This window comes from Psammomys obesus, unplaced genomic scaffold (assembly GCF_907164565.1).
Source record: "Psammomys obesus unplaced genomic scaffold, mPsaObe1.curated_primary_1811, whole genome shotgun sequence".
Lineage (NCBI taxonomy): Eukaryota > Metazoa > Chordata > Mammalia > Rodentia > Muridae > Psammomys > Psammomys obesus.
Window position 1 is genome coordinate 14,662,506 of NW_026596085.1, and position 21,792 is coordinate 14,684,297.

The 21,792-nt window shown below is 38.5% G+C and overlaps 1 protein-coding gene across 1 annotated transcript in view; it reads right to left on the reverse strand.

Annotated features, from left to right (window-relative positions):
• The window catches only part of Atxn10 (ataxin 10), a 128,940-nt gene that overhangs the window by 69,934 nt on the left and 37,214 nt on the right, over positions 1-21,792 (reverse strand). Inside the window, exons 6-9 of the mRNA XM_055627047.1 lie at positions 17,373-17,453; positions 12,604-12,769; positions 6,582-6,690; positions 4,902-5,071 (exon numbers count right to left, since the gene is read on the reverse strand). Coding sequence (XP_055483022.1) covers positions 4,902-5,071; positions 6,582-6,690; positions 12,604-12,769; positions 17,373-17,453 — 526 coding nt within the window. The remainder of the gene's footprint in view (positions 1-4,901; positions 5,072-6,581; positions 6,691-12,603; positions 12,770-17,372; positions 17,454-21,792) is intronic.

The following is a 21,792-nucleotide window of genomic DNA, read 5'->3' on the forward strand; positions in this document are numbered from 1 at the left end:
CCCAATGTAGATGCAAAAAGACAGGAAACTCCAAAGGACACAGAAGAAGGGCCTTACCCAGTTGCTGGATGCTGCATTCCAATGAATGAAGCTACATGACAAGCAGAAATATGGTAGGGCTCAAAAGGCTTCTGGGCAGATTTCAGAGGAACTAAGTGCTGTGTAAAGAGTCTACCAAAGTTCCCATTGTGAATAGCTCAGTGGTCAGAGGTAAGATCCCAGATGTTCCTTGTAGAACACAATCCACTAAGCAAAACAACTGCATTTTTCACAAGCTGCGCCTGCCTGCTTGCACAAGCCCTCACAGAGGTCACTAGAGGGAAAATTATTTCCCCACCCTCAAAGAAGGAGACTCTTCTCCCTCCTGTGTCTCCCAGCCCTCTGTATGAAATTCTGTCCTGACTGTAAGTAGCTTTTGGAGCATATAAGCTGGGAAAGCTTAACCGTGGGGAACTCCATCTATGAGGCTATAGGGAAGCCATTATCTACACTAGGTTGAGATTTTCAGGTGCTACTATCTCAGAGTCCCCCAATATTATTAATAGTCTCTAATAAACGCACTGATTCCCCAGAGTGAACTTTGGTAGAATCAAACTTTGGTGTGTTCTTGGGAACCTGTAGGGAGGAAACAGCTGTTTCCCCAAGAAAGAAATTCTCACAACATTCCTAGAATGGAACCTTCTCAGGAGGCAAATTTTTATCAATCAAAGAAAGGCCCTGAAGGTTAAGGAAAAGTCCCCTGGAGTTTTCTAACTGAACCCAAAAGGGGTTGAGAAGTTCTAGTTGGATGGCCTATGGGCTGATTATCTTCAGGAAGTCTACTCTAAACCTTTCCCTCCAAGCTGTAACGAGAATTTCCAAATAAGAAGTATTAGAGTGCAGGAGAACAGGTACAGACCTGGGGAGTCACGGGAAAACCAACCTAAATTCTACTCTGGGTTCTGCCAGCACACCACTGGAGAGCCTCTCCTTTCACATCCCTAACAAAACCTGCTCTGCAAGGCTGCTGCAAAGGTTAAAGCTGACAATGCCTATAGGAAGGCATGATGCAGCAACACAGACACTAAACAAATAAATCATCCATTCCTTTTTTTCTTTTGGTGAGATGAGACAAATCCCCCCTACCCTAGATCTTTATTTAGTCTTGGAAATATAAAGTCAAATTTATCTGTAGTCTCCAATTTGCATAGAAGTCAAACAAACCACCTAAACACACACTGGGAATTTGTGACTCACATATAAAGAACTATTACCCAAACATCCAGTTCCCCAGAGCTGTAACAAAAGTTTGTGAAAGCTACTGAACTTTATCCCTTGCAGGGACAATAAGAAAGGAAAATGTATTTTTACTATCCAACTGGAGTCAGGATTGAGCTACAAGAATAAAAATGTTTCGAGAGCATTGAAAAAGCAAGCACGGGGGAGAGGGGTGTGTTCCCCAGAGGTAACACTTTCAGGTTTGAGCCCTTTGTCAGCACAGGAAAGATGCTGGGATAGAGGCATTCATTCTTACACTCAAATGAATCCTTCATGATCTCTAGAGTGTTTTCTCTATTAGAGAACACACCAGCAACTTCCTGTGGACCCTATGCTCCTCTGCACAGCATTGGGGTGCATTCTACATTTACTCAGGGTGCAACCTGTTCCTGACTCTTATGAGCTATTTCATAAGTTACCAAAGAGTTACTACATCATGTTCCTGTAAGAGGCCAACCCAAATTAGCAACAAAGCAATCACTGAACACAAGGAACTCAGCTCTGGTGTGCTCCTAAAGAAAAGTAGTTTTGGTTATTAAAAAAGTAAAGTGTTTTATTCTCTATCAATTTTCTTTTGCTCTAGCAAGTTTCTAAGAAGGAATCAGTAGTCTTAGCTACCTGCCTGCTCAATGAGGAAGAATATTCAGATTGCACACACACTGGACAAAACAGGTCTCATTCTCCCCATAATCGATTGCCATATAACAAATTGTGCCCAACTGCAATATATTACAAAGGCCTGCTGTATTTTCAATCTTCTTTTCTAGGCTATAGAATCAAGCACTCATACTTCCCTACCAGCTCTGTGGTATTGTTAAGAATTCATAAACCTTTTAATATCAGATGCTACATCTTTTCATTTCTAAAATTTCTACTTCGTTCTATCTTTCATTCCTATTTCTTTCTGTCTTTTCATTCATATAATGTACACTGTCAATTCACTGTTGCAATTGCTCCTTTAAAATCCTTGGCAGCATCTTTGTGATTTGCAGTCAGCTTCTTTTGATTAACAGTTCCTTTAACAACAGAGTACATTTTCCTGTAGGTCAGGTGATTTTGTGTTGGATCCTAGACACTATATGAACTATGCTGTGGAAACTCTTAATTACATTATATTCCTCTAAAGTGGGCTATTTTTTGTTTGTTTGCTTTAGTGAACACTTATTTTAGTTGACTTAAATGTAAACCCTGTAGACTGACAACTTAGATTTTAATAACTATTTTGTCCACAGCTTACCTGCCTGGAGCATGCCAAGTTTGTACGGGATTCAAATATGAGCAAAAATTTAGGGAATTGGTACACAGAACCTGGTGCTTGCTTGTACCTTTCTGGAATTCCCTCCTTACTTCCAATATTTGCCCCCAAACTGTTTTTGGGTTTTAAAATTTACATTTATTGTGAGAGAGGGAAGAAGGAGAAGACAGTGTGGGGGGGACTGGTTGGAATATGTCACAGCACTTTTATAGAAGCCAGGGGAAAACTTCTATCTATCATGCGGAACATAAGGATTGAACTTTGGTCATCAGGCTTGGTGGTAAGTGCCTTTACCCACTGAGGCATTTTGCTGCTTTGTTCCTGTTTTTTTTTTTTTTGGGGGGGGGTGTTTTTTGTTTGTTTGATTTTTGTTTTTTTTGTTTGTCCTCTTCAAACTAGAAAACATGGCAGGCAGATTTTCTGTATGTTACATTCTGTCCCATTCCCTTCGAGTATCAATTTTACTCCAGAATCTATGAATTTGTGCCATAATTTGAGTATCTTTGCAAGACTGCCTTCATCCACAGTTTACAACTGTTAAAGCCAATAGCAGCATCCTACACTAGTAACAGAAGGAAAAACCTACAAAAGTTTTTCCTAAATTCACTTTTTCTTTCAATACTGTGATCCATAACTGAGAAAAGGCTTTGCCTGGGTCAGCAGTCATGTAAAGAACCCAGGCTACATATACTTTCAAGATGGCTTTCTGCAAGTGTGTCTGTCACTATGGTTCTTCCTGACTAGTCCCACTCTTTCATTGCAGTTTCCAGGGCCTTTGTACATGGTCTCACCAAGTCACAGCAAGATGGTCTCATGGAATCAGGACTTCTTACATCATAACTATCTTCTAAAAAGCATGCAACTATGCCACAAAAACTATGCCACAAATGATACAGACTTATTCCTATCATATGTTATTGTTCAAAGCTGCCATGTGGGCTGGAGAGACTCAAGAGAATGGAAAACAGACACCTTGATAGAAGTGTGGTAAAATGACAATATACACACAGTAACAAAAAATTACAGATGTCTTACAAAATATAATCTGTAATAGATTTAATATTTAAACAAGCAAAACAAGCACTGCTCAGAGTAAATCCAAGTAAAACAAAGAACCCCTAGCTCCAGCTAGGCATGGTGGCACATGCCTTTAATATCAGTGTTCAGGAGGCAGAGGCAGGCAGATCTCTTAAGCTCAAGGCAAGCCTGGTTTAAATACCAAGTTCCAGGACAGCTGGAACTACACAGATCTACAAAGAAAGGTCCTATCTGGGGGATGGAGTGTGTGTGTGTTAATTCATTGTGAAGCATGTGATGGAATCATCATGCAACTCTGTTATCGATAACAAGATTATGCTTTTAGTATTCTCAGTTCTACAACATACAGTACAAAGGAGAGAACAAAAGAGGTTCTAAAGGTGGCCCCTCACGTTAATAAGTACATATCCATTCAAAACACCTAGTTTAAAAGACTCAGGTCACAGCACTATTCACCCATCAATGTAGGATGCATAAGCCAAGAATTTTTCCTATAGTATAGCCAGGTTTGTTTGTGTTTGTTTCATTCATTCATTCATTGAGACAGGGTCTTGCTGGCCTTGAAGTAGTGAGCCACCTGGCTGGTCCTTCTTAAGGTAGGGAAAACAGGTGTCTGGCTCCATGTTTCTGAAAAGCCTATTACTAGAAAAATTTACAAACTTGTTAATTTTTTTTTTTTTTTTTTTTTTTTTTTTTTTTTTTTTTTTTTTTTTTTGTTCTCTGATTTGTTTTTGAGACCAGATCTCACTATGCAGCTCTGGATGGCCTGGAACTTGCTATGTAGACTAGGCCAGCCTACACAGAGATGCACTTGCCTCCAAGCCTGGCTTGTTTTTGCTTTTATTTTATTGATTGTTCCATGAATCATAATAGAATGCTTAAATAAACATACTTCAGACAAACTCTGCTAATTTATAAGAAAGGAGAGTGCCTCAAATACATTCAGGACAAAGACAATGCCAGAACTACAAAAACACAGACTTTAAAGCAAAAGAATGTTACATAGAGGGCTAGCCAGATAGCTCAGCAGACAAAAAGCACTTGTTCAACTTAAGCTTGATTTAAAGAATGGACAGTAAAGGGAGAAAAGAAGAGAACCAACTTCACATGCATGCACTGGCAAACATATGCCTACACTGTTTCACACTCATACATCTAACACACACACCCCACTAAAATAAAAAGTACAAAAAAATCAAGTATGACATATTGTGCTTATTTGAAGAAAAATAAGATGTTGCATACTATTTTATATTACATATTAACCTATAGATATTCTTTTCAATCAATTTTCTAAGAACTCACATAAGGTTTCACTGCCCTCCACACATACACGAAAAAATAATCTTACTTTGTCTTGATTTTCTTTATTCTTGTAACACAGATTTCCAATCAGTCGGATGAGATGAGACTTAAACCCTTCAGCCATGTGTTCAATGTCACCCTCGGCTTTTAGAGTGCCAGAGGGACTAAAGATGTTCGTGGTGTCTTTTCCAACTACATGAATCACTCGTAAAACATCTAGAGCAAAAAGGTAGAGATTCACTTTCCATAAGAAACTAGTACAGCATCTAAGTCTTCCATAAACAAACCCATTGGATTAAAATAAAGTAAATGAGCACCAAACCCTCCTTCAATAGTTACTCATGTGCAGGGCACAGCTTGGCAGCAGAGCCCTTGCCCAGCTTGCATCAGTCTTTCTTCAGCACCACCAGAGATAAAATAGCCGTAACAACTAGACAGCTTCTTTGCTTTCACATTATTTTTTTTAAAGACCCAGTTTGAAGGAGGCTGATCATAACAATTAGCCTCACTTGGACTTTCTATTTATCCACAAAGGAAAATTAGCTAAAATTTTGCAACTTTTCTTCTCACAAAATGATTTTCAATTTCCATTTATTTATGCAAAAGCTAATGTGATAGTCAGGTAAGCGTAAATCACAAGAGGTTTCAGTAATGATTTACGGCTTTCTCAGTGGCCAAATTACCAGATTCAGGCATGGATTAACATTAGCTATAACCATAAGAAATCATATTGCTATATTCTATGAATACCCCAAGCAGCCTATGGAAACAGACAATCTTCCAGGAGTTATACATTTTTCCATATTATTTCATTGAACCCTCTGAACAAATCTTTTAAATGCAGACATCATTTTCACAATTTTATATGAAGCAATCAGACTCAGAGAAGTAGTAACAGCAGAGATAGGATGGCAATCCATATTTTTCCGGGCTTCGTAACAATTCCTTGTTTGGTAACTTACTCTGATTATCATTAAAAGTACTGCATTCAAAATAGAACTTTTCAACGTGGTGGTAGCACATGCCTTTAACCCGAACACTTGGGAGGCAGAGACAGGTGTATCTCTGAGTTCTAGGTCAGCCTGGTCTACAGAGTGAGTCTAGGACAGCCAGGGCTACACAGAAAAACCCTGTCTCTAAAAATTAAAAAGCAAAACAAACAGAACTCTGGGATATACCTCCTAGTGCCTTCTACAGATCACTGCTAGCTCAACTGTACCTCTACAAATAATGACACCTTTCTTGTATATTGACAACCAAAAAGACAGCAATGCTTCAAATAATGGCTTCCTAATTATTAAGGATCTCTTCTTACAAGATTAAATCTATAATGTGAGTCAAACACTATCCTTTGTTCTCAGAAGTATAATGAAAACAATATCTATTACTTATGGCATAATAAAACTTAAGGAAATCACCCTTATCACCTGTGAATCCCCATCATCAGTTTCATCAAAAACATTCCTATGAGGTGACACTGTAGGTATTTGCAGAGGGGCCTGACTAGTCATCATACTACAAAGCAGGACCCAACCTCCACAGATGCAAAGGAACAAGTTGCTTGAGCAACCTGAGCTGTTATCATTACATCATAATTCCATTCAAGACAACATTTCAAACAATCTCAAGTGAAAACACCAAAAACAAGGGCTTGTGTTTGAATTTATACTCAAGAGCATGCCAAAGTCTTCTTAACTAAAAGTACGATGTGTGCTGTTTCACTCACCAATCACTCGTTCCATTAAGCCAGGAAAAACTTGTAGGTAGCCGAGAAGCTCAGTGTTGGATGTCATTTCACACAAGACGTCCAGCAGCCGAATTGTAACCAGGGCTTCCTAAAAAGATAAGGAAACCTCCTTGCTAGGAATCAGAGTTTTAACTTTGTTATAAATAACAATGAGAGAATAAATGCTATGTTACACATCTGCAGAGAGAAACAGGAGTGTTTAAATGTTCTTGAATGATCACTAACAGCTGCAACAAGAGGGCAAGACTACATGTCATTATGTGTCTTCTTGGAGAAAAGAAAAGAGTCAGAAAAGCTCTTATTGAAGCAGAAATACCTTCCAACAGTGGGATAAATGCTCAAAATTACAAGCTACACATAACACTTATGCAAATACTTTCTTTTTTAAGCATTCTCAGTATGAAAGTTCCTCTCTAAAGATGCAAACATTCCACAAAACACATTAACTTCTTGTCCACAAAAATCCTGTAAAGTCCTGATCTAAAAAAAACACTAACTTTAAGAACTTACATTATTTCTGGGTAAATCTAAGACTGTATGCAATGTGCTGGTAGATGAAAAACATAAGAACAGAAAACATGACCAGGAAACCACCACATGCCAACATTCCAATATATTTTTCAAATATATAATCTTTACAGGTATTAAAGCATCTTTTTTCAAGTATACTTTATTTGACAAAACACACTAACACCTACAAATTAGATCATGAAGATAAAATTCTTCAACAAAGAAAACTTTTTTGATAATACTATTCTTTATATTCTTCAGAAAAATTTAAGATAAGTCCTTAACATAGCTTCCTACAAATCTCAAATAATATCAAGAAATAACAAATTTCAATGCCTTAGTCTTCAAAGCTTTCACTTGCTAATAGAGAGGTAGGAGGGGAAAAAAAAAAAAAGATTCGATTCTAAGTCTGAAGTCAGTATCATGGGTAACCCATTAACTCGGCTGGGCTTCAGCACTCTGTCCTGTTGAGTGTTGACAGCCCAGACTATAGCTTCTAGACAACAAGTCTACTGGAGAAACAGCAGGCTGATTCTGCACAGGGCACAGTGCTTTGTTTTGTCTTTTTAATTTGTTTTCTGTAGACATAAAATTTAATGTTATACTGAACATTCCTGGACAAATAACTGTTCTCCAACTGTTGGGTAAAAAATATGTACATTAAAATCAGTTTAGCAGTATTTTGAATGGTACACTAGAAGACTGTTTATAACACTTTGCAAATTTTTTTTAAAGATGTATTTTATTTTTAATTATATGCATGTGTTTCAGTATGGGTTTGTGCACATGAGAGTGAATTCCCAGGGAGGCCAAAAGAGGTCTCTTTCTCACTGGTCTAGAGCTCACTAAGTAGTGTAGCCTTTATGGGCCATGAGCTCCAGGGCTTGCCTGTTTCTGCCTCCTCAGTGCTGGGATTACAAGAGTACACCACCACACCTGGCTTTTTCACATGAGTTCTGGGGATCAAATTCAGGTCCGAAAGCTATGGCAACCACTTCACTGTCTTGAGTTATCTCCACAGCCCTATCTTTACTCTTCGTTTTTGACTCTTTAATTATGGACATGTATGTGTCTGTGTGGGTTTTTACGCAAGTCCCCACAGAGGCCAGAAGCACTGAACTAAATTTAGGTCTTCTGAAAAAATAGTAGAGGTTATAACCACTGAACCATTTCTCCAGCCCTTACGAAAATCATTTTTAAGTGATATGCTAAAATAATGCTGGCTTTATTAATACAAGAAATTTAATGACTAATAGGGGGAATATGTTAGGTTTCTGTCAGTAACAGAGTGTAGGAGAAAAAAAAAAAAACTATGTCTAAATAGTGAAACTTTATTCAACTTTTGAAAAACCTACAGTAGGGCCAGGACTTGGTAGGTTAAGGTGCTTGCTCCCAAGGCTCACAACTTAAACTCAATCCCTGAAATCAACATGTTGGAAGGAGAGAACCGATTCCCCCAAACTGTCCTGTAACCTTCACACTCTTGCAGGCACATACACATACACTATCACACCTTACAGCACCAAATAAATAAATCAATAAGTAAATGATTACAAAGTTCTTGAAAGGCTAAATTTCTTTAAAATAAAAAAAACAGTGCACACCAGTATTCAAATGAAAGGAGATACAAGACATATGGAAAGTTAAGCTAAAGAACAGTCCATACATCACTATGAAAAGGAGACAAAGCAACTTAAGGTGCAAATACACCATGAAAGCTTTAGTACAGGAACAAAACATGACACAAATAGCTCTGTAGAAAAGAGGTGGGGGCTGGGAAAACCAGGAACCTCTTAACTTTGTTTCACTGACATCAGCTAAAGAATTGTTTACAGAAAAGTGAAATATGAGCAAAGTGCCCAAATATGATCCTTATCAGTCTGTGCAATCACAGATACCATTCTTACTCGTTCCATGAGCTCATATGAATTGCTACTGCAAAAAGCTGCTTAGTTTGAGGCTGCAAACACTTAAGTGAATACAAACCCTTTCCAACTAAGGGCAATTTTCAAAGTGCACAGGAATCAGGAAATATAAACCTTTCAGAGGAAAGGCGAGGATCAGAACAAGTAACTAAGATTCAGTAAACTTAACCTTAAAACCTTACGCTATTCCAAAATGGACTAAATCTGTATCAAAACCTGGAAATAGGAACATAAAGTACACTAGAAGGTGAGTGTGGCCACCTGAACATGCAGCTACTTCCCCAAAGAGGCATATGAAGAAAGTCTCAGGATTTTCAAACAACACAGTCCAAAAACCTCGGAAAACACATCTATTTTTAGTCATAGTCTTCTGAAAACTTTATTAGTTGTCTTAATTATCTTGTGTGTCCAAGAAATCACTGACAGCTTGCTGGTCAGTGGCTGAGGGAAAGGAAGGCAGAGCCCTGATGTGCATTCAAAAACTTCTATAGTGATTCTGGCAACCAAAAATCAGCCAGCCTATAAACATTCAGCTATGAACAGCAGACTCCCAGAAGTTAACATCTTAAGCTCCAGCATACAACTTGAGAACATGGTATACTGGAATATTGGTTCAAGAGTCTTCAAGTCTATTGTAGCCTTCTATCCCCATTCCTAGATCAAAGTATATTATGCAAATTAGCATCTTCCTCCTCCCTTACAGAAACTACTATTTGAAAGAAAAATATAAATTTTTCTACATAAAAATATTAGAGGCTGAGGAGATGGCTCAGTGTGAGAACATAAGTACTGCAAGCATGAAGACCAGAGTTTGAAACCTCTGGTTAAAAAAAAAAAAAAAATTACAACTGGCTGGAACCACAGCCTTGGTGGGCAGAGACAGGTGGATCCAGAGAGATCTGTGGCTGGTTAGCCTAGCCAAAAAGGCAAGCTACTAGTTCAATAAGAGACCCTGTTTCATGACAGTAAGATGGAGAACAATAAAGGAAGACACCCGACATCCTGAACTGTCTTCTTCATACACATCCATGAACATATACATACCCCCATGCATGCAACACAAACAAGACATGCACACACCAGAGAGACAGAGAAGGAGGGAAACAGAGGGGGAGGGGCACGCACAGGTCTATCTCACTATAATACTATGAAATTTCCTTAAACACAAGTCGTGTGAACAATTTAAAGACAGCTATGATTTAACAAATATTGAAGTATTTTGGTTTTTCGTTTTGTTTTGTTTTGTTTGTTTTGTTTTAGTGTTTCCTAGAAACTTAATTTTTAAAGCATGTTTTTAAAGCACACCTTTTAGTGGAAAGTTTTGGTGTCTTTAAAAATTCAGTTATGTTATGTAAACACGTTTTTGTTTTAATCCCCAGTGTGGGATATGGGGCTGATTGAGACTGCCCACAGCAGCAAACTATTTGCCTTGTGCGGGCTCTATGAGGGGCTCTTTCCCAGCTGCAGGTAGTTTAAATCTGAGAAAGAAATAAATGCCAGGGCCCAGAGAGTGTTGGGGGGTCTCTGAGAAAGAAGAATGCTGCTGCCTCCCCCTGCTGCTCCTGGTTGCTACTGTTGCAGCTTGACAAGAAATTGGAGATATCCGGAAAGAAAGATTGGACTTATCCCAAGGAACCCAACAACACTAAACAGCAGGATGTAACCAAGATAGCAACATCCCCTCTCTCCTCTAACTTTCTCTCCTACCTGATGTTGGAAGGGATTGGGATACAAAAGGAGGCAGAGGCATAGGGAACATAAATAAAATAGTTTTTTTTTGTTTTTTTTTTTTAATATGCCTACAACAACTCCCTGCTCCCCCTGCTGGAAACAAAAGCAACTGTCTCCAAAAGGGTAAATCAATGCTGAAATTTCCTACTTTCTTTTATAGAAAGAGAACTGTTGTCTAAATGAAGACAACAAAAGACAACAGCCAAGTGTCCTTGAATCCAAGCACAAAGAGGGCAGTGGACTCTCAGGCCAAACTATCACAAACATGACATCAATTACATTAAAAGTGAAGAAATTCTCAGGATCACACATATCTCTCCAGGGCACCCTATGCTCTATTGTCTGCTTCTTCTCTGCACACCTTTTCATGCTGAGTGAGTGTCCACTGTGAAGTCCAAGCTCTCCCACCTTGTCTTAAGCTACTGCCAACAGCATTCCAGCATGAGTCACTAAAATGAATTTAAATTCTGCTTCACTGAGGTACGGTTTATATGCAATACATACCTTTAAGTGTACAAAACAGTGTATCAAAGTACACAGCTATGAATAACATTTTAAAATGTTTCCTTGTGTCCCTGCGGAATTACTCTCATCCCTGACTAAAGTCTAACATGTGACCTGTTTGTTCTCTGTCCTTATCCATGCTTTTAACCTACTACTAAGCCTCACAGAAATGCAGCCCAGCCTAGCTTAGTTCGACTGCTCACACGCTGCTTTGGGACTGCATTTTGTGCTGTTCAAGAGGTGCTTTTATTTTGCTACTGAGCAGTTTCCAAGAGAGAACAATGCTGACTTTAACTCAAAGGGAAGGGCAAAGAAATAGGTACAAGCAGAGTTTTTCCAGTGAAAACATGGGGATAGAATTACTGCCAATCAGCTTCAGTAGCCTTTAGTAGAGAAAGGGTCAATAAAGGAGATTGTGATGTAGTTAACCAATAGGGATGGGGTTAGGAAGGCCCTACCCTGAGTGGGGGAAATAAACCTCTTAAAGATAGCTCAGAAACATATATTGAAAAGTTGTTGGTTTTTTTAATATTTTATTTTAAGATTTATTTTTTATATGTATATTTCACCTGCCTGCTACCCTCAGAGTCCAAGAGGGTGTTACACCTCCTAGAACTAGAGTAACAGAAGGTTGTGAACTGTCAGGTAGGCATTGGGAACCTAACTCAGGTCCTTTGCAAGAGCAGCAAAAGAGTATGCACACATATAAAGATGTAACTATGTAACGTGGGCCACAGCAATGTCTACAATGAATAAAGTAGAAACTATCCACATGTGTAATTACAGGGCTGACCCCATCCATTCACTCATTCAGAATGTGTGCTAACTGCACACTATGTTTATACTACTATCACCATTACCACACTTCTGGTCAACAATGGAACTGTTAAGGAGTCTTTAACACATGTCTGTGGACCTGTGCCTAACTAAAAGTATCAACCAAAATTACTTTTTAAGTCATTAACTTGGAAAAAACAAGGGCATGGTTTCCCCTTATTTGTAGTTTCTAAATTCTCTAATAAAACCACCTATCCCTCAGAGAGTGTACCTAAAACCTTTCAAGAGGGGTTGGAGAGATAGGTCACCAATGAAGACCTCTCCCAAAGGACCCAGGTTCATTTCCTACACTCATATAGGGTGGCCTACAAATATCTATAACTCTAGCTTCAGGGCATCTGACTCCTTTTTTTAAGTCTCCACAAGCAATAAAACACATACATAAATAAAAACAAATCTTTAAAACCTTTTAGGAAAGAAACCCCACAGAGGACTTGATGGAACTAGAAAACTTTTCTGTTCTCCCCCTCCAGTCCTGAGATTGGTCTCCTTACCTTATCCTCAGTGTGAGGTTCTGAAATCAACTTTACCACATTCCTACACTGATCCACAAATGAGTTTGCAATCAACTCAGCATGGCGCAAGAATATAGAGATGTCATCCTTTGTCAGTTGCTCATCGCCCCCTATCTTGGCTATCATAATGTCTAACAGTGTAACCCTGTAAAACAAAAGAGTTCTATGTGAGTACGTAACGTTTACACTGTGCAATACCAAGAATGACTTCTGAAAAGCATCTTAAGAGTTACTTTCACTTTAAATTTTTTAACTTTATTTTTAATTACTACCTAGGAAAAGCTTTATTAATAGAGCTAATTGTCAATTGCCCATTTTTTTTAAAAAGTTTCATTTCTTATATGTGACTTAATAACAATAACAACTGTAAAATACACATTTTTTTTTTCTTTTTGGTTTTTCAAGACAGGGTTACTCTGTGTAGCTCTGGCTGTACTGGACTCTGTAGGCCAGGCTGGCTTCAAACTCACAGAGATTTGCCTGCCTCCCCTCCCAAGTGCTGGGGTTAAAGGCATGTGCCACTATCCCAACCTTATACAATATACTTTTTAGATCCGTTACTTTTAACTTTTGAGAAAGGTTGCCAATTTAAGTTTTACAATATATTCACAATATTGATGGTAGCAAAGTGAAATGAGCTAACAGTTAATCACTACTTAACAATGATCCACATACAACACACATTATTTCATTCAATCCTCACTAACCTCCATAGGACAAGTAATGTAATTAGTTTTATATTAAAGATGTCAATCTAAAAGTGATAGCACACATCTGTAATACAGAAGGTACCCATACTCCCATATAAAAACATCATGCATGCACATGTGTAATGTGCATACATACAAATAACAATAATTTTTAAGAAAATGATATGGATGAGTTGAGCCCAGCTTAACCCAGCATGTTTATTTACTCTAGTGTTATAAAGCAATCAAGTATATACTAAAAACAAACTTCATGATTCTCAAGAGCTTTGTATTTACATAACTCTATATGCTGTATTTTTTGGCAACTAGGGGCAACGAGGTTTATACTAGCATTAGCACAAACACGTAAGAAAGGCACTGGATGACACTATAATGGCTTAAGGGCATCCCACAGCTATGACATCATGAGCATTTTTGAACTCTATTATAATCTTATAGGATGACTGGCACACGAGTTCATTGTGGACCAAATGGTATGCAGCACATGACTGTGCCTCCTTGAAAACAAGCAAACTCTAACAAATGCTATTTATTACTTTATTTATTCAGGCAAATGGATAGAAAGCCACTAGATCTAGCCCAGGATCATTACACATCAGATTCAAAGACTTGCTTTCCTCCTCTAAACCACAAACTATCACTTAGGCTTCCTGAGGCTACCTAGGAACACTCTCATCTCCAAGCCAAGCTCCATGTCTAAGTCACTAAGCAACATGACCATTCTATTTCTAATTCACTTGTAACCAAATGAGTATATACTCTGTCCTCTCTCAAAATTATGACGTTTTTGAAAAAAAGCAATGAGCATGCAAAAGACTTAGGAAAGTTTCTATAGCAAAAAAATACTTACTGTATAGTTATATTTAAAGTCAAATAGGCTATAGTTGTTTTGTTGTTCTTGTTTTGGCTATAGTTGTTAAAGTCCCATATATGCAATCTTGAAAAGGTTTTGATGAGGACAAAGAATGAGGGCAAGAGGGGGACAGTGTTTTATGAACATTCTAGAGCAAGAAATAAAATATTTATGATTCAAAATCAAGGACATCACCAACAAAATTTCAATTTAGATTTGAATGTCTCCAAAGTGTAATTTGTTGAGTTATATGCTACAAAGGTCAGAAGTTGTATTAACCCAGAATAACAAGCTCACCACACTGAGATTTGTGGTGCTGACAAACCTCCTCTATACCTACACATGTACAGAAAGCAGAATCGGCTAGCTGGGCTACAGAGCTCCCTCTGTAACCTCAGTAAGCATTCCCTACAGAGTCCCAGATCCCTAACCTGGAGAACACAACAGCAATGCCTAAGTCACAGTGAGTGTGAGGATCTGAGGACAGTGGTGGTACTATAGTTTGAATATGAAATACCCCCACACAATTCATATAGCAACACCTTGGTCCCAGCACTGAAGAGATGGTTTAATAAGAGCACTTGCTATGAGAACAAAAGGAGCTAGGCTTTAATTTCTAGCACCTATATAAATCTGAGCCATGACCTTGTAAGCCTATAACCCCAGAGTTGGGGGGCAGAGATAAGCAGATCTTGGGACCCTACTGGTAAGCCAGCCTAGCCAGAGCCATGAACTTCAGGTTCAGTGAAAGACCCTGCCTACAAATGAATGAATTGAAGTGAAGTGAAGTGAAGTGAAATCAACTGAAAGAAACTGGAAACAGAGAAAGACACTGAACACCATCCCTAGCCTCCAGTGCACACACACATGTATGAATAGGATACTCTCATATACTTGTTCAAATACCTCTCCACCACGGAGCACTGGTTCCTAGCTGGTGATGCTACTTTAGGAGATAGGAGAAATTTAAGTAAGAGGCGGGCCTAGCTCAGATCAGTGAAGACATGCCTTTGAAGGTTACACATGATCCTCCATTCCTTCCTCCAGCCCACCAGGAAGGAAGCCACTTTGTGCCCCAGATGCTTCCAATCATGGAGCAGTACCTCACACTGGCCCAGAAGCTAGACTACAGCCTCAAACCTCTAAAACTGGGAGTCAGATCAAATCATTGCTCCATCAAGTATTTGCCTTTGTATTTCCACAGTGTTTGTTTTATCACTGCTTTCCAGAGATACATTGAGAAAAACCAGAGCTACAAGCAGAAACAACTATTCATAGTTGAGCACGGTGGCACACATTTTGCAATCTTAGTCTCTAATGCCAGCTTTAGAGAGGCCAAGGCAGTCTGAGACCAGCTTAGGCAACACAGTGCGAGACCTGGAAAGGGGCACACCCTCACATTTACTGACTGCTAGCTATGCAAACACTGACTCCTTGATGCATGATCTTAGGCAGCTATCACAATAATTCCACCAAATGACCACTATTACTGTCTCTTTGCATAGATGAGATGAGGCAGAGCTCTAGAAAGGTTAAATGACTGAGCCACCAACAGCAGCTGTCCTTTGTCCCTGTGCTATATACATATTACAACCCGAGCACAGTACATACTACCTCTGAAGAGCAGCCTTTCCACCTGCTAACAACTACACTGGCTCAGCAAGAATGGGGACCAGAAAGTACACAATATTGGCTCTCAATATTACTGAATCATACCAAACAAACTGATTTTGTGTGTATCTAAAATTCCCTCACAAAACAAATCTGTTCCCAGGCTGGAGAGATGGCTCAGAGGTTAAGAACACTGGCTCTTCTTCCAAAGGTCCTGAGTTCAATTCCCAACAACCACATGGTGGTTCAAAACCATCTATAATGAGATCTGGTGCCCTCTTGCGTGCAGGCAGAATACTATATAAATAATAAATAAATATAAAAAAATCTGTTCCCAAATAGACTGCTGGCCCCTAGGTAAAGGAGTCAGAACCCTAACAATGAAAAGAATGAGCACAGGAAGAGAGCATCCTCATACATTCACAGAAAACACAGTTATTGCCCACACCACACTGAGCAGGGAGTGTGAGCACTGTTCACCAATATGCCCCAGGAACCACCACCAGATGCTTAGTACAGTACTTGTTTTATTAACTAATCTGTAAACATATTTTAAAATGTAGACAGCCCCTGACCCAATCAGATATTCTAATGCAGGCAGCTGGAGACAACAGCCTGACACCCCAAAGGATTCTTTATTTTTTCTTTTACCAATTACAGTTTATTCACTTTGTATCCCAGCTGTAGCCCCTTTCCCCATCCCCTCCCAAACCACCTTTCCTCCTTCTTCTTCTCCTATGTCCCTCTCCCAACCCATGATAGCAGAGGTCCTTCGCATGCTCTCAAGTGTGGCTACTCCTCTGAATCGCACAGCTTGGGGACATTCTGAGTAGCACACTGTCACACTGCTTCTCCAAAGGATTCTCCATTCACAAGGGGATATTTCACTTGTAAAGAAAGCCACTGAAAAAAGCTCTTGCTTGTTTCAGTCCTACTGACCTGCCAAAGAACACTTCTGAACAAAGAGTATACTCCGTCTTCCTTAGAAGGAGGGAAGGGGACCAAGCTTGCACTTCACCCAGAACCCAAAAGCCCACAGTCCCTCCTCCCCAACATGGACCTCTCCACATCAGCATGGACACACAGCAGCCCTTCACTCAATGGCTAAAGTCAGACACCAAAAAGGACTCGGCACTCCCAGGGTTAGGAGGCACCCCACCTGGATTACACTCTCCTACCTACCAGCTTGAGTTGTGAACAGGCCCAGTAAACGCTCTTCCTCTATAACAAAGGTACACTATTTTGCGTAAATTATCTAGCAGAAAACTACAAACCAGGCAATATACACTCTAAATAATCAAACTAGTGATATGAACAAATAAGCACATCCTAAACATACAACTATAGTGCATACTTAAATTAACTGTTGTTATAAAACTGAAGAATTGTAACATTTTGTTCTTAAAAGTTTTATTTTTATTTCTTTAGCATGATTTTACTAAATAATAGCATCAAACTGAATTCTATGATACTATTCAGGTCTGTGGCAATGAGAAACCACACAGCACTCAGTCCAGGCTACAGAACACTATTTGGACTGCTAAAGGGTCAAAACCAACTGGTCTGGGGGTTACCTTTCCTGATCGCTGAGTTTGGCATACATGGCTTCTACCAATTCTGGGCTTTTCAGAAAGTGATCTGTAATAATCAAGAACCTACAGGGGAAAAGAAGGAAATTAGGTCAGCACACACAATAAAACATCCATGTCCTTACCCACTTTATAGATACATCTTGAACAAAAGACAAACCTGTCATTTTTAGTAAACTTTTTTTACTACAATCTTTTTAAAATATTTATGTATGTATATAGTTGCTTTGTCTATATGTGTACACGTGCATGTAGTGTATATGTAGTATGTATGTGCACCACATGTATACAAACCACAGAAACCAGAAGAAGGTGACAGATTCTCTGAACTAGGGTTGCAGACTGGAGTGAGGCATCATGTGGATGCTAGGAATAAAATCTGGGTTCTCAAGTGCTTTTAACATTTTTCCAGTCCCAAGTTTACTGTGATCTTTTATGTTTTAGGAGGTTCATAATTTTTTTTTCTTCTTCTTCTATGTCCTCTTCCTTAGCATGGGGGGGGGGGGGGGGGGGGCTTGAAATATTCTTTTCTACAATTTTCCATGTGAAAATAACTCAATTGTTTCAATTAGAAAAGCAGCTCTAATAAATAAAAGACTACAGTTTTTCTGTGAGCTGTGAGCTGTGAACAGGGACATGAAATAGTTACAATGTCAGATCTAGACAAGAACTAACACTGTTTTAGTCCACTATAAGATGAGGAGAAAAAAAAAAAACGACCGTGTCATATTGTTATTCAAAGATATGCCAACAATGCGGTGATGAATCCTGGCTTGACTCTCCACTCCTTAAGAGTACTCAAGTTACCAAGAAAATATCTGCATTGTCAAGCACTGTGTTCATCTGGACTAGAGAGATGACTATAGAAGCCTGAGGCAAAGATTATGAGCATATTTCTTCAAAGTACATCTTTGGCATCTGAAAAGATTGAATAGCATTAATAGTTCTCAATTGTACCTAACAACAGGTATCAGTAAGACTTAAGAACTAAGAAATACAATGTTTATAAATACTGTTATACTAATAAAAGTTGGCTATAAAGTAGTAAATTCACTAACAATTTGCTTTCTCACTAACAAAATGTGTCAAGAATGATAGTCGAATGTCACACATCAATGACCACCACACTGCCCTGTATTTAAACATAAAATCAAACAAGTATTTATCTCTCCTACAGATCTTTAATATTGTCAATCACTACTCAGATCTAACTATTTCTAACAATAATGAATGTCAATAGTACCCATATTAGTTTAGGCAGGTTATCAAATGAAGTAAGAGGAATTCAAGCATTCTAAGCTAGGTTCACAGATAAAACTGGAATTCTGTAATCCTAAAGCCTATTCATACATAATTTGGCTACTTGGAAATCAAAACTTTTCTTGTGGGAGCATCTGTTAAAAAAGCAATATTCAATCAAGTATGGTAGTGTGTCCCTAAGTTCCTAGCATAGAGAGGCATATGCAGAGAGACTGCCAAGTTCAAGGTCAGCCTAGACAACACAGCAAGACTATCCTCCAATGACACACCCTACCCAAAAAAACACAATATTCCAAGTACTGTACAAAAAGCTAGAAGTTTTACTTCCAAAATTACTCCCCAAGTAGCAGAAAAAGAGCTACAACTACCAAACGATCCAGCTATTTTACTCCTGGACATAGAGCCAGTAAACTCCATACCCTGCCATAGAAATATTTGCACCCCATGTTTATTGCTGCTTTATTCACTATAGCAAAAGACTGGAATCAACCTAGTCATCTACTGATAAATGGATAATGAATATTAAAAACATACATGCATACACACACAAACACACACATACACAAATACTATTCAACTCTAAAGAAAATGTAATAAAAATTGCAGGAAAATGGATGGACTTAGAATTACTCAAGGTCACACAATCTCAGAAAGGAAAAAGACACATTTTTCTCTCAGATGCAGACTCTTGCCATAACATATATGTAAACAAATGCACATGTGGGTACAATATAATACATAGAAAAGACAACAAGAAAGGATAAATATTAGGAAATGAAGGGGTGAATGTAGGTGGTGAACACATGTTATGAGAGGATTTTAAAAAGCTAAGTGTTTTTCTAGTTCTAATTATAGCATGGATATTTGGAGCTTGGGAGGGGGTTAAGTGGATTAAAATATACCCAAAGGTGAACATGTAAATTCCAATGTGAAACTCCATAGTTTCAGAATGGCTATTCTAAATGGCTATTCTAGAAGTTCATTAAGATGTATAATTTGGGACAGGGGGGAGGTGTGGTTAATTTTGGTATCTGATGGTTTTTCTTTACAAGATTTTTTATACTATGAAAAATTAAATTTATTAAAAATTAAAAACAAAACCATACAAAAAAATTATAGAAAAAGAGATTATCCAACTACTCAACCCAAATGCAATGCCAAAGACTTTCTTGTCTACATTTTTATGCTACTCCAGTCTATCCAAACAGAAAGATCTGAAGCTATTATTATAGTCATACATCCTTCCCTTTTTAAGAATGAGGAAAAACTGAGAAGATAATAAATCTTCATGTAGCTGGTGCTCTTTATCAGCCATCTGCATGTCGAAGCAAAGGAAAGGGCAGAAAGGGGATCTTCTCTGGTTTTCAGCAATCAGTTCAGATTTAATAGTAAATCAATTTTTAGAGGCCTCTGAACAGTTCACAGCCAAATTCAGCATGTGAGCTGCCCAATTTACCAGCTGAGGACTACCTGCCCCTTCTGCCCCTGCCCTACCTCCACCTGGTGACTGCTGGCAGCTTCCAGGGTCCCTAAAGTCGATTTTGTACTTGCCTTTTATGAGCTTGGATTTTTATTCCAAGATGATAAGATACAGACCCCAGGTACCTATCAAGGGCTACCAAATAAAACAGAGCCCCGCTACAAGCTGGCTGGCCCAAAGTAAGCTGACACAGGACTCCTCCTCGGTGACTGCAAATGCTATGTGCACATATTGAGGGGTGTTTTCAAAGTTAAATGTGTAAGATTTTCATGTAACAACAGCTATTTGCATATGGTAATTCAAATACAAATGATATTCAGAGAAGTAAATACTTCTAAACTTAGATAGAACTTCAACATAATAATATTTCATTTAAGAGGCTCAAATACCAGAAGACCACCTGGGTCCTGACCACACTGTCCACTGCGAGGAATAAATTCACAAAGATACTTCGATTGATAGGAAAAAAAATTACTAAACTGTGAAAAAAATGTAAACAACAAAATTTTCATGAGTTTTACAATGAAAACCAGGTCAATCAGTTAGGAGATAATGTAATACTTGTAAATGTAAATACTACATACTGACATAACAACTGTACACACAGACACTACATATACTTAACAGAGACTGAAAAGAAAGAAAGCAGCCTGAAAGAACTGAAGGAGACTGGCTTGGTGGCACGCCTGTAGCCTCAGCACCTGAGAGGCTGAGGCAAAGAGTTATTAGTTCAAGGGCAGCTAGGAATACATGACAAGTCCCTGCTTCAAAAGAAAGAAACTGGATTCCTGGAACACTCTAGCAAACCCAGCAGCACACACTCATCTTAAGTGCATACAGAACATTCTTCATGATGGTAAACAACCTCAATAATTTTTAAAAAAATGAAATCAAACACATGGTATTCACCCAAAGTGGAATAAAATTAAAAATCAATAACAAGATGGAATTTAGGAAATGCCCAAATACATAAAAATCAAATTCCTAAATAACCAATAGATTCAACTTGAAATGAATCAAAGTGAAAGCACAACACAGCAATGTTCAGACTACTAAAACAGTTCTCACAAGGAAACCGATGGATATAAATGCTTAGACCCTATGCCAACAATCTAGCTTTTCATCTTAATAAGTAACAAAAAGACAAAACCCAAATCAAGTAGCAGGAATGCTACAACGAAGGTTACACAACAAGTGAAACTGAAGGGTCAGTAAGGTGGCTCAGCAGGTAAAGGCTCTTCCTGAGAAAGCCTGACAACCTGAGTTCAATCCCTGTAGCCCACAAAAAAGGTAGGAGAAACCTAATCCACAACATTTGCCCTCTAACCTCCACAATGTGTCATGGCAGCTGCCCATCCCCCACCCTAATACAATAATACATTTCTGTAAAAAAGACCTACAGATTCATGAAAAATTCTTCCTGTTTTTAAAGCTGAAATGATGGGCCTAATATTAACCTAGAAATGGAAGAGATCTAAAGTAGCCTCCTTTCCCTACCACACACATAAATCTTGATAAAGACATAGGCGGCCTCACATTTTCAAATTTTAATATTTGTTAATCAAGACCATGGCATTAAAAATACACTGGCATTAAATCAACACTGGCATTAAAAGGGAAATTTGTGGTGAGAATCTCTTGTGTACTGTGTAGAAACATCGCCTG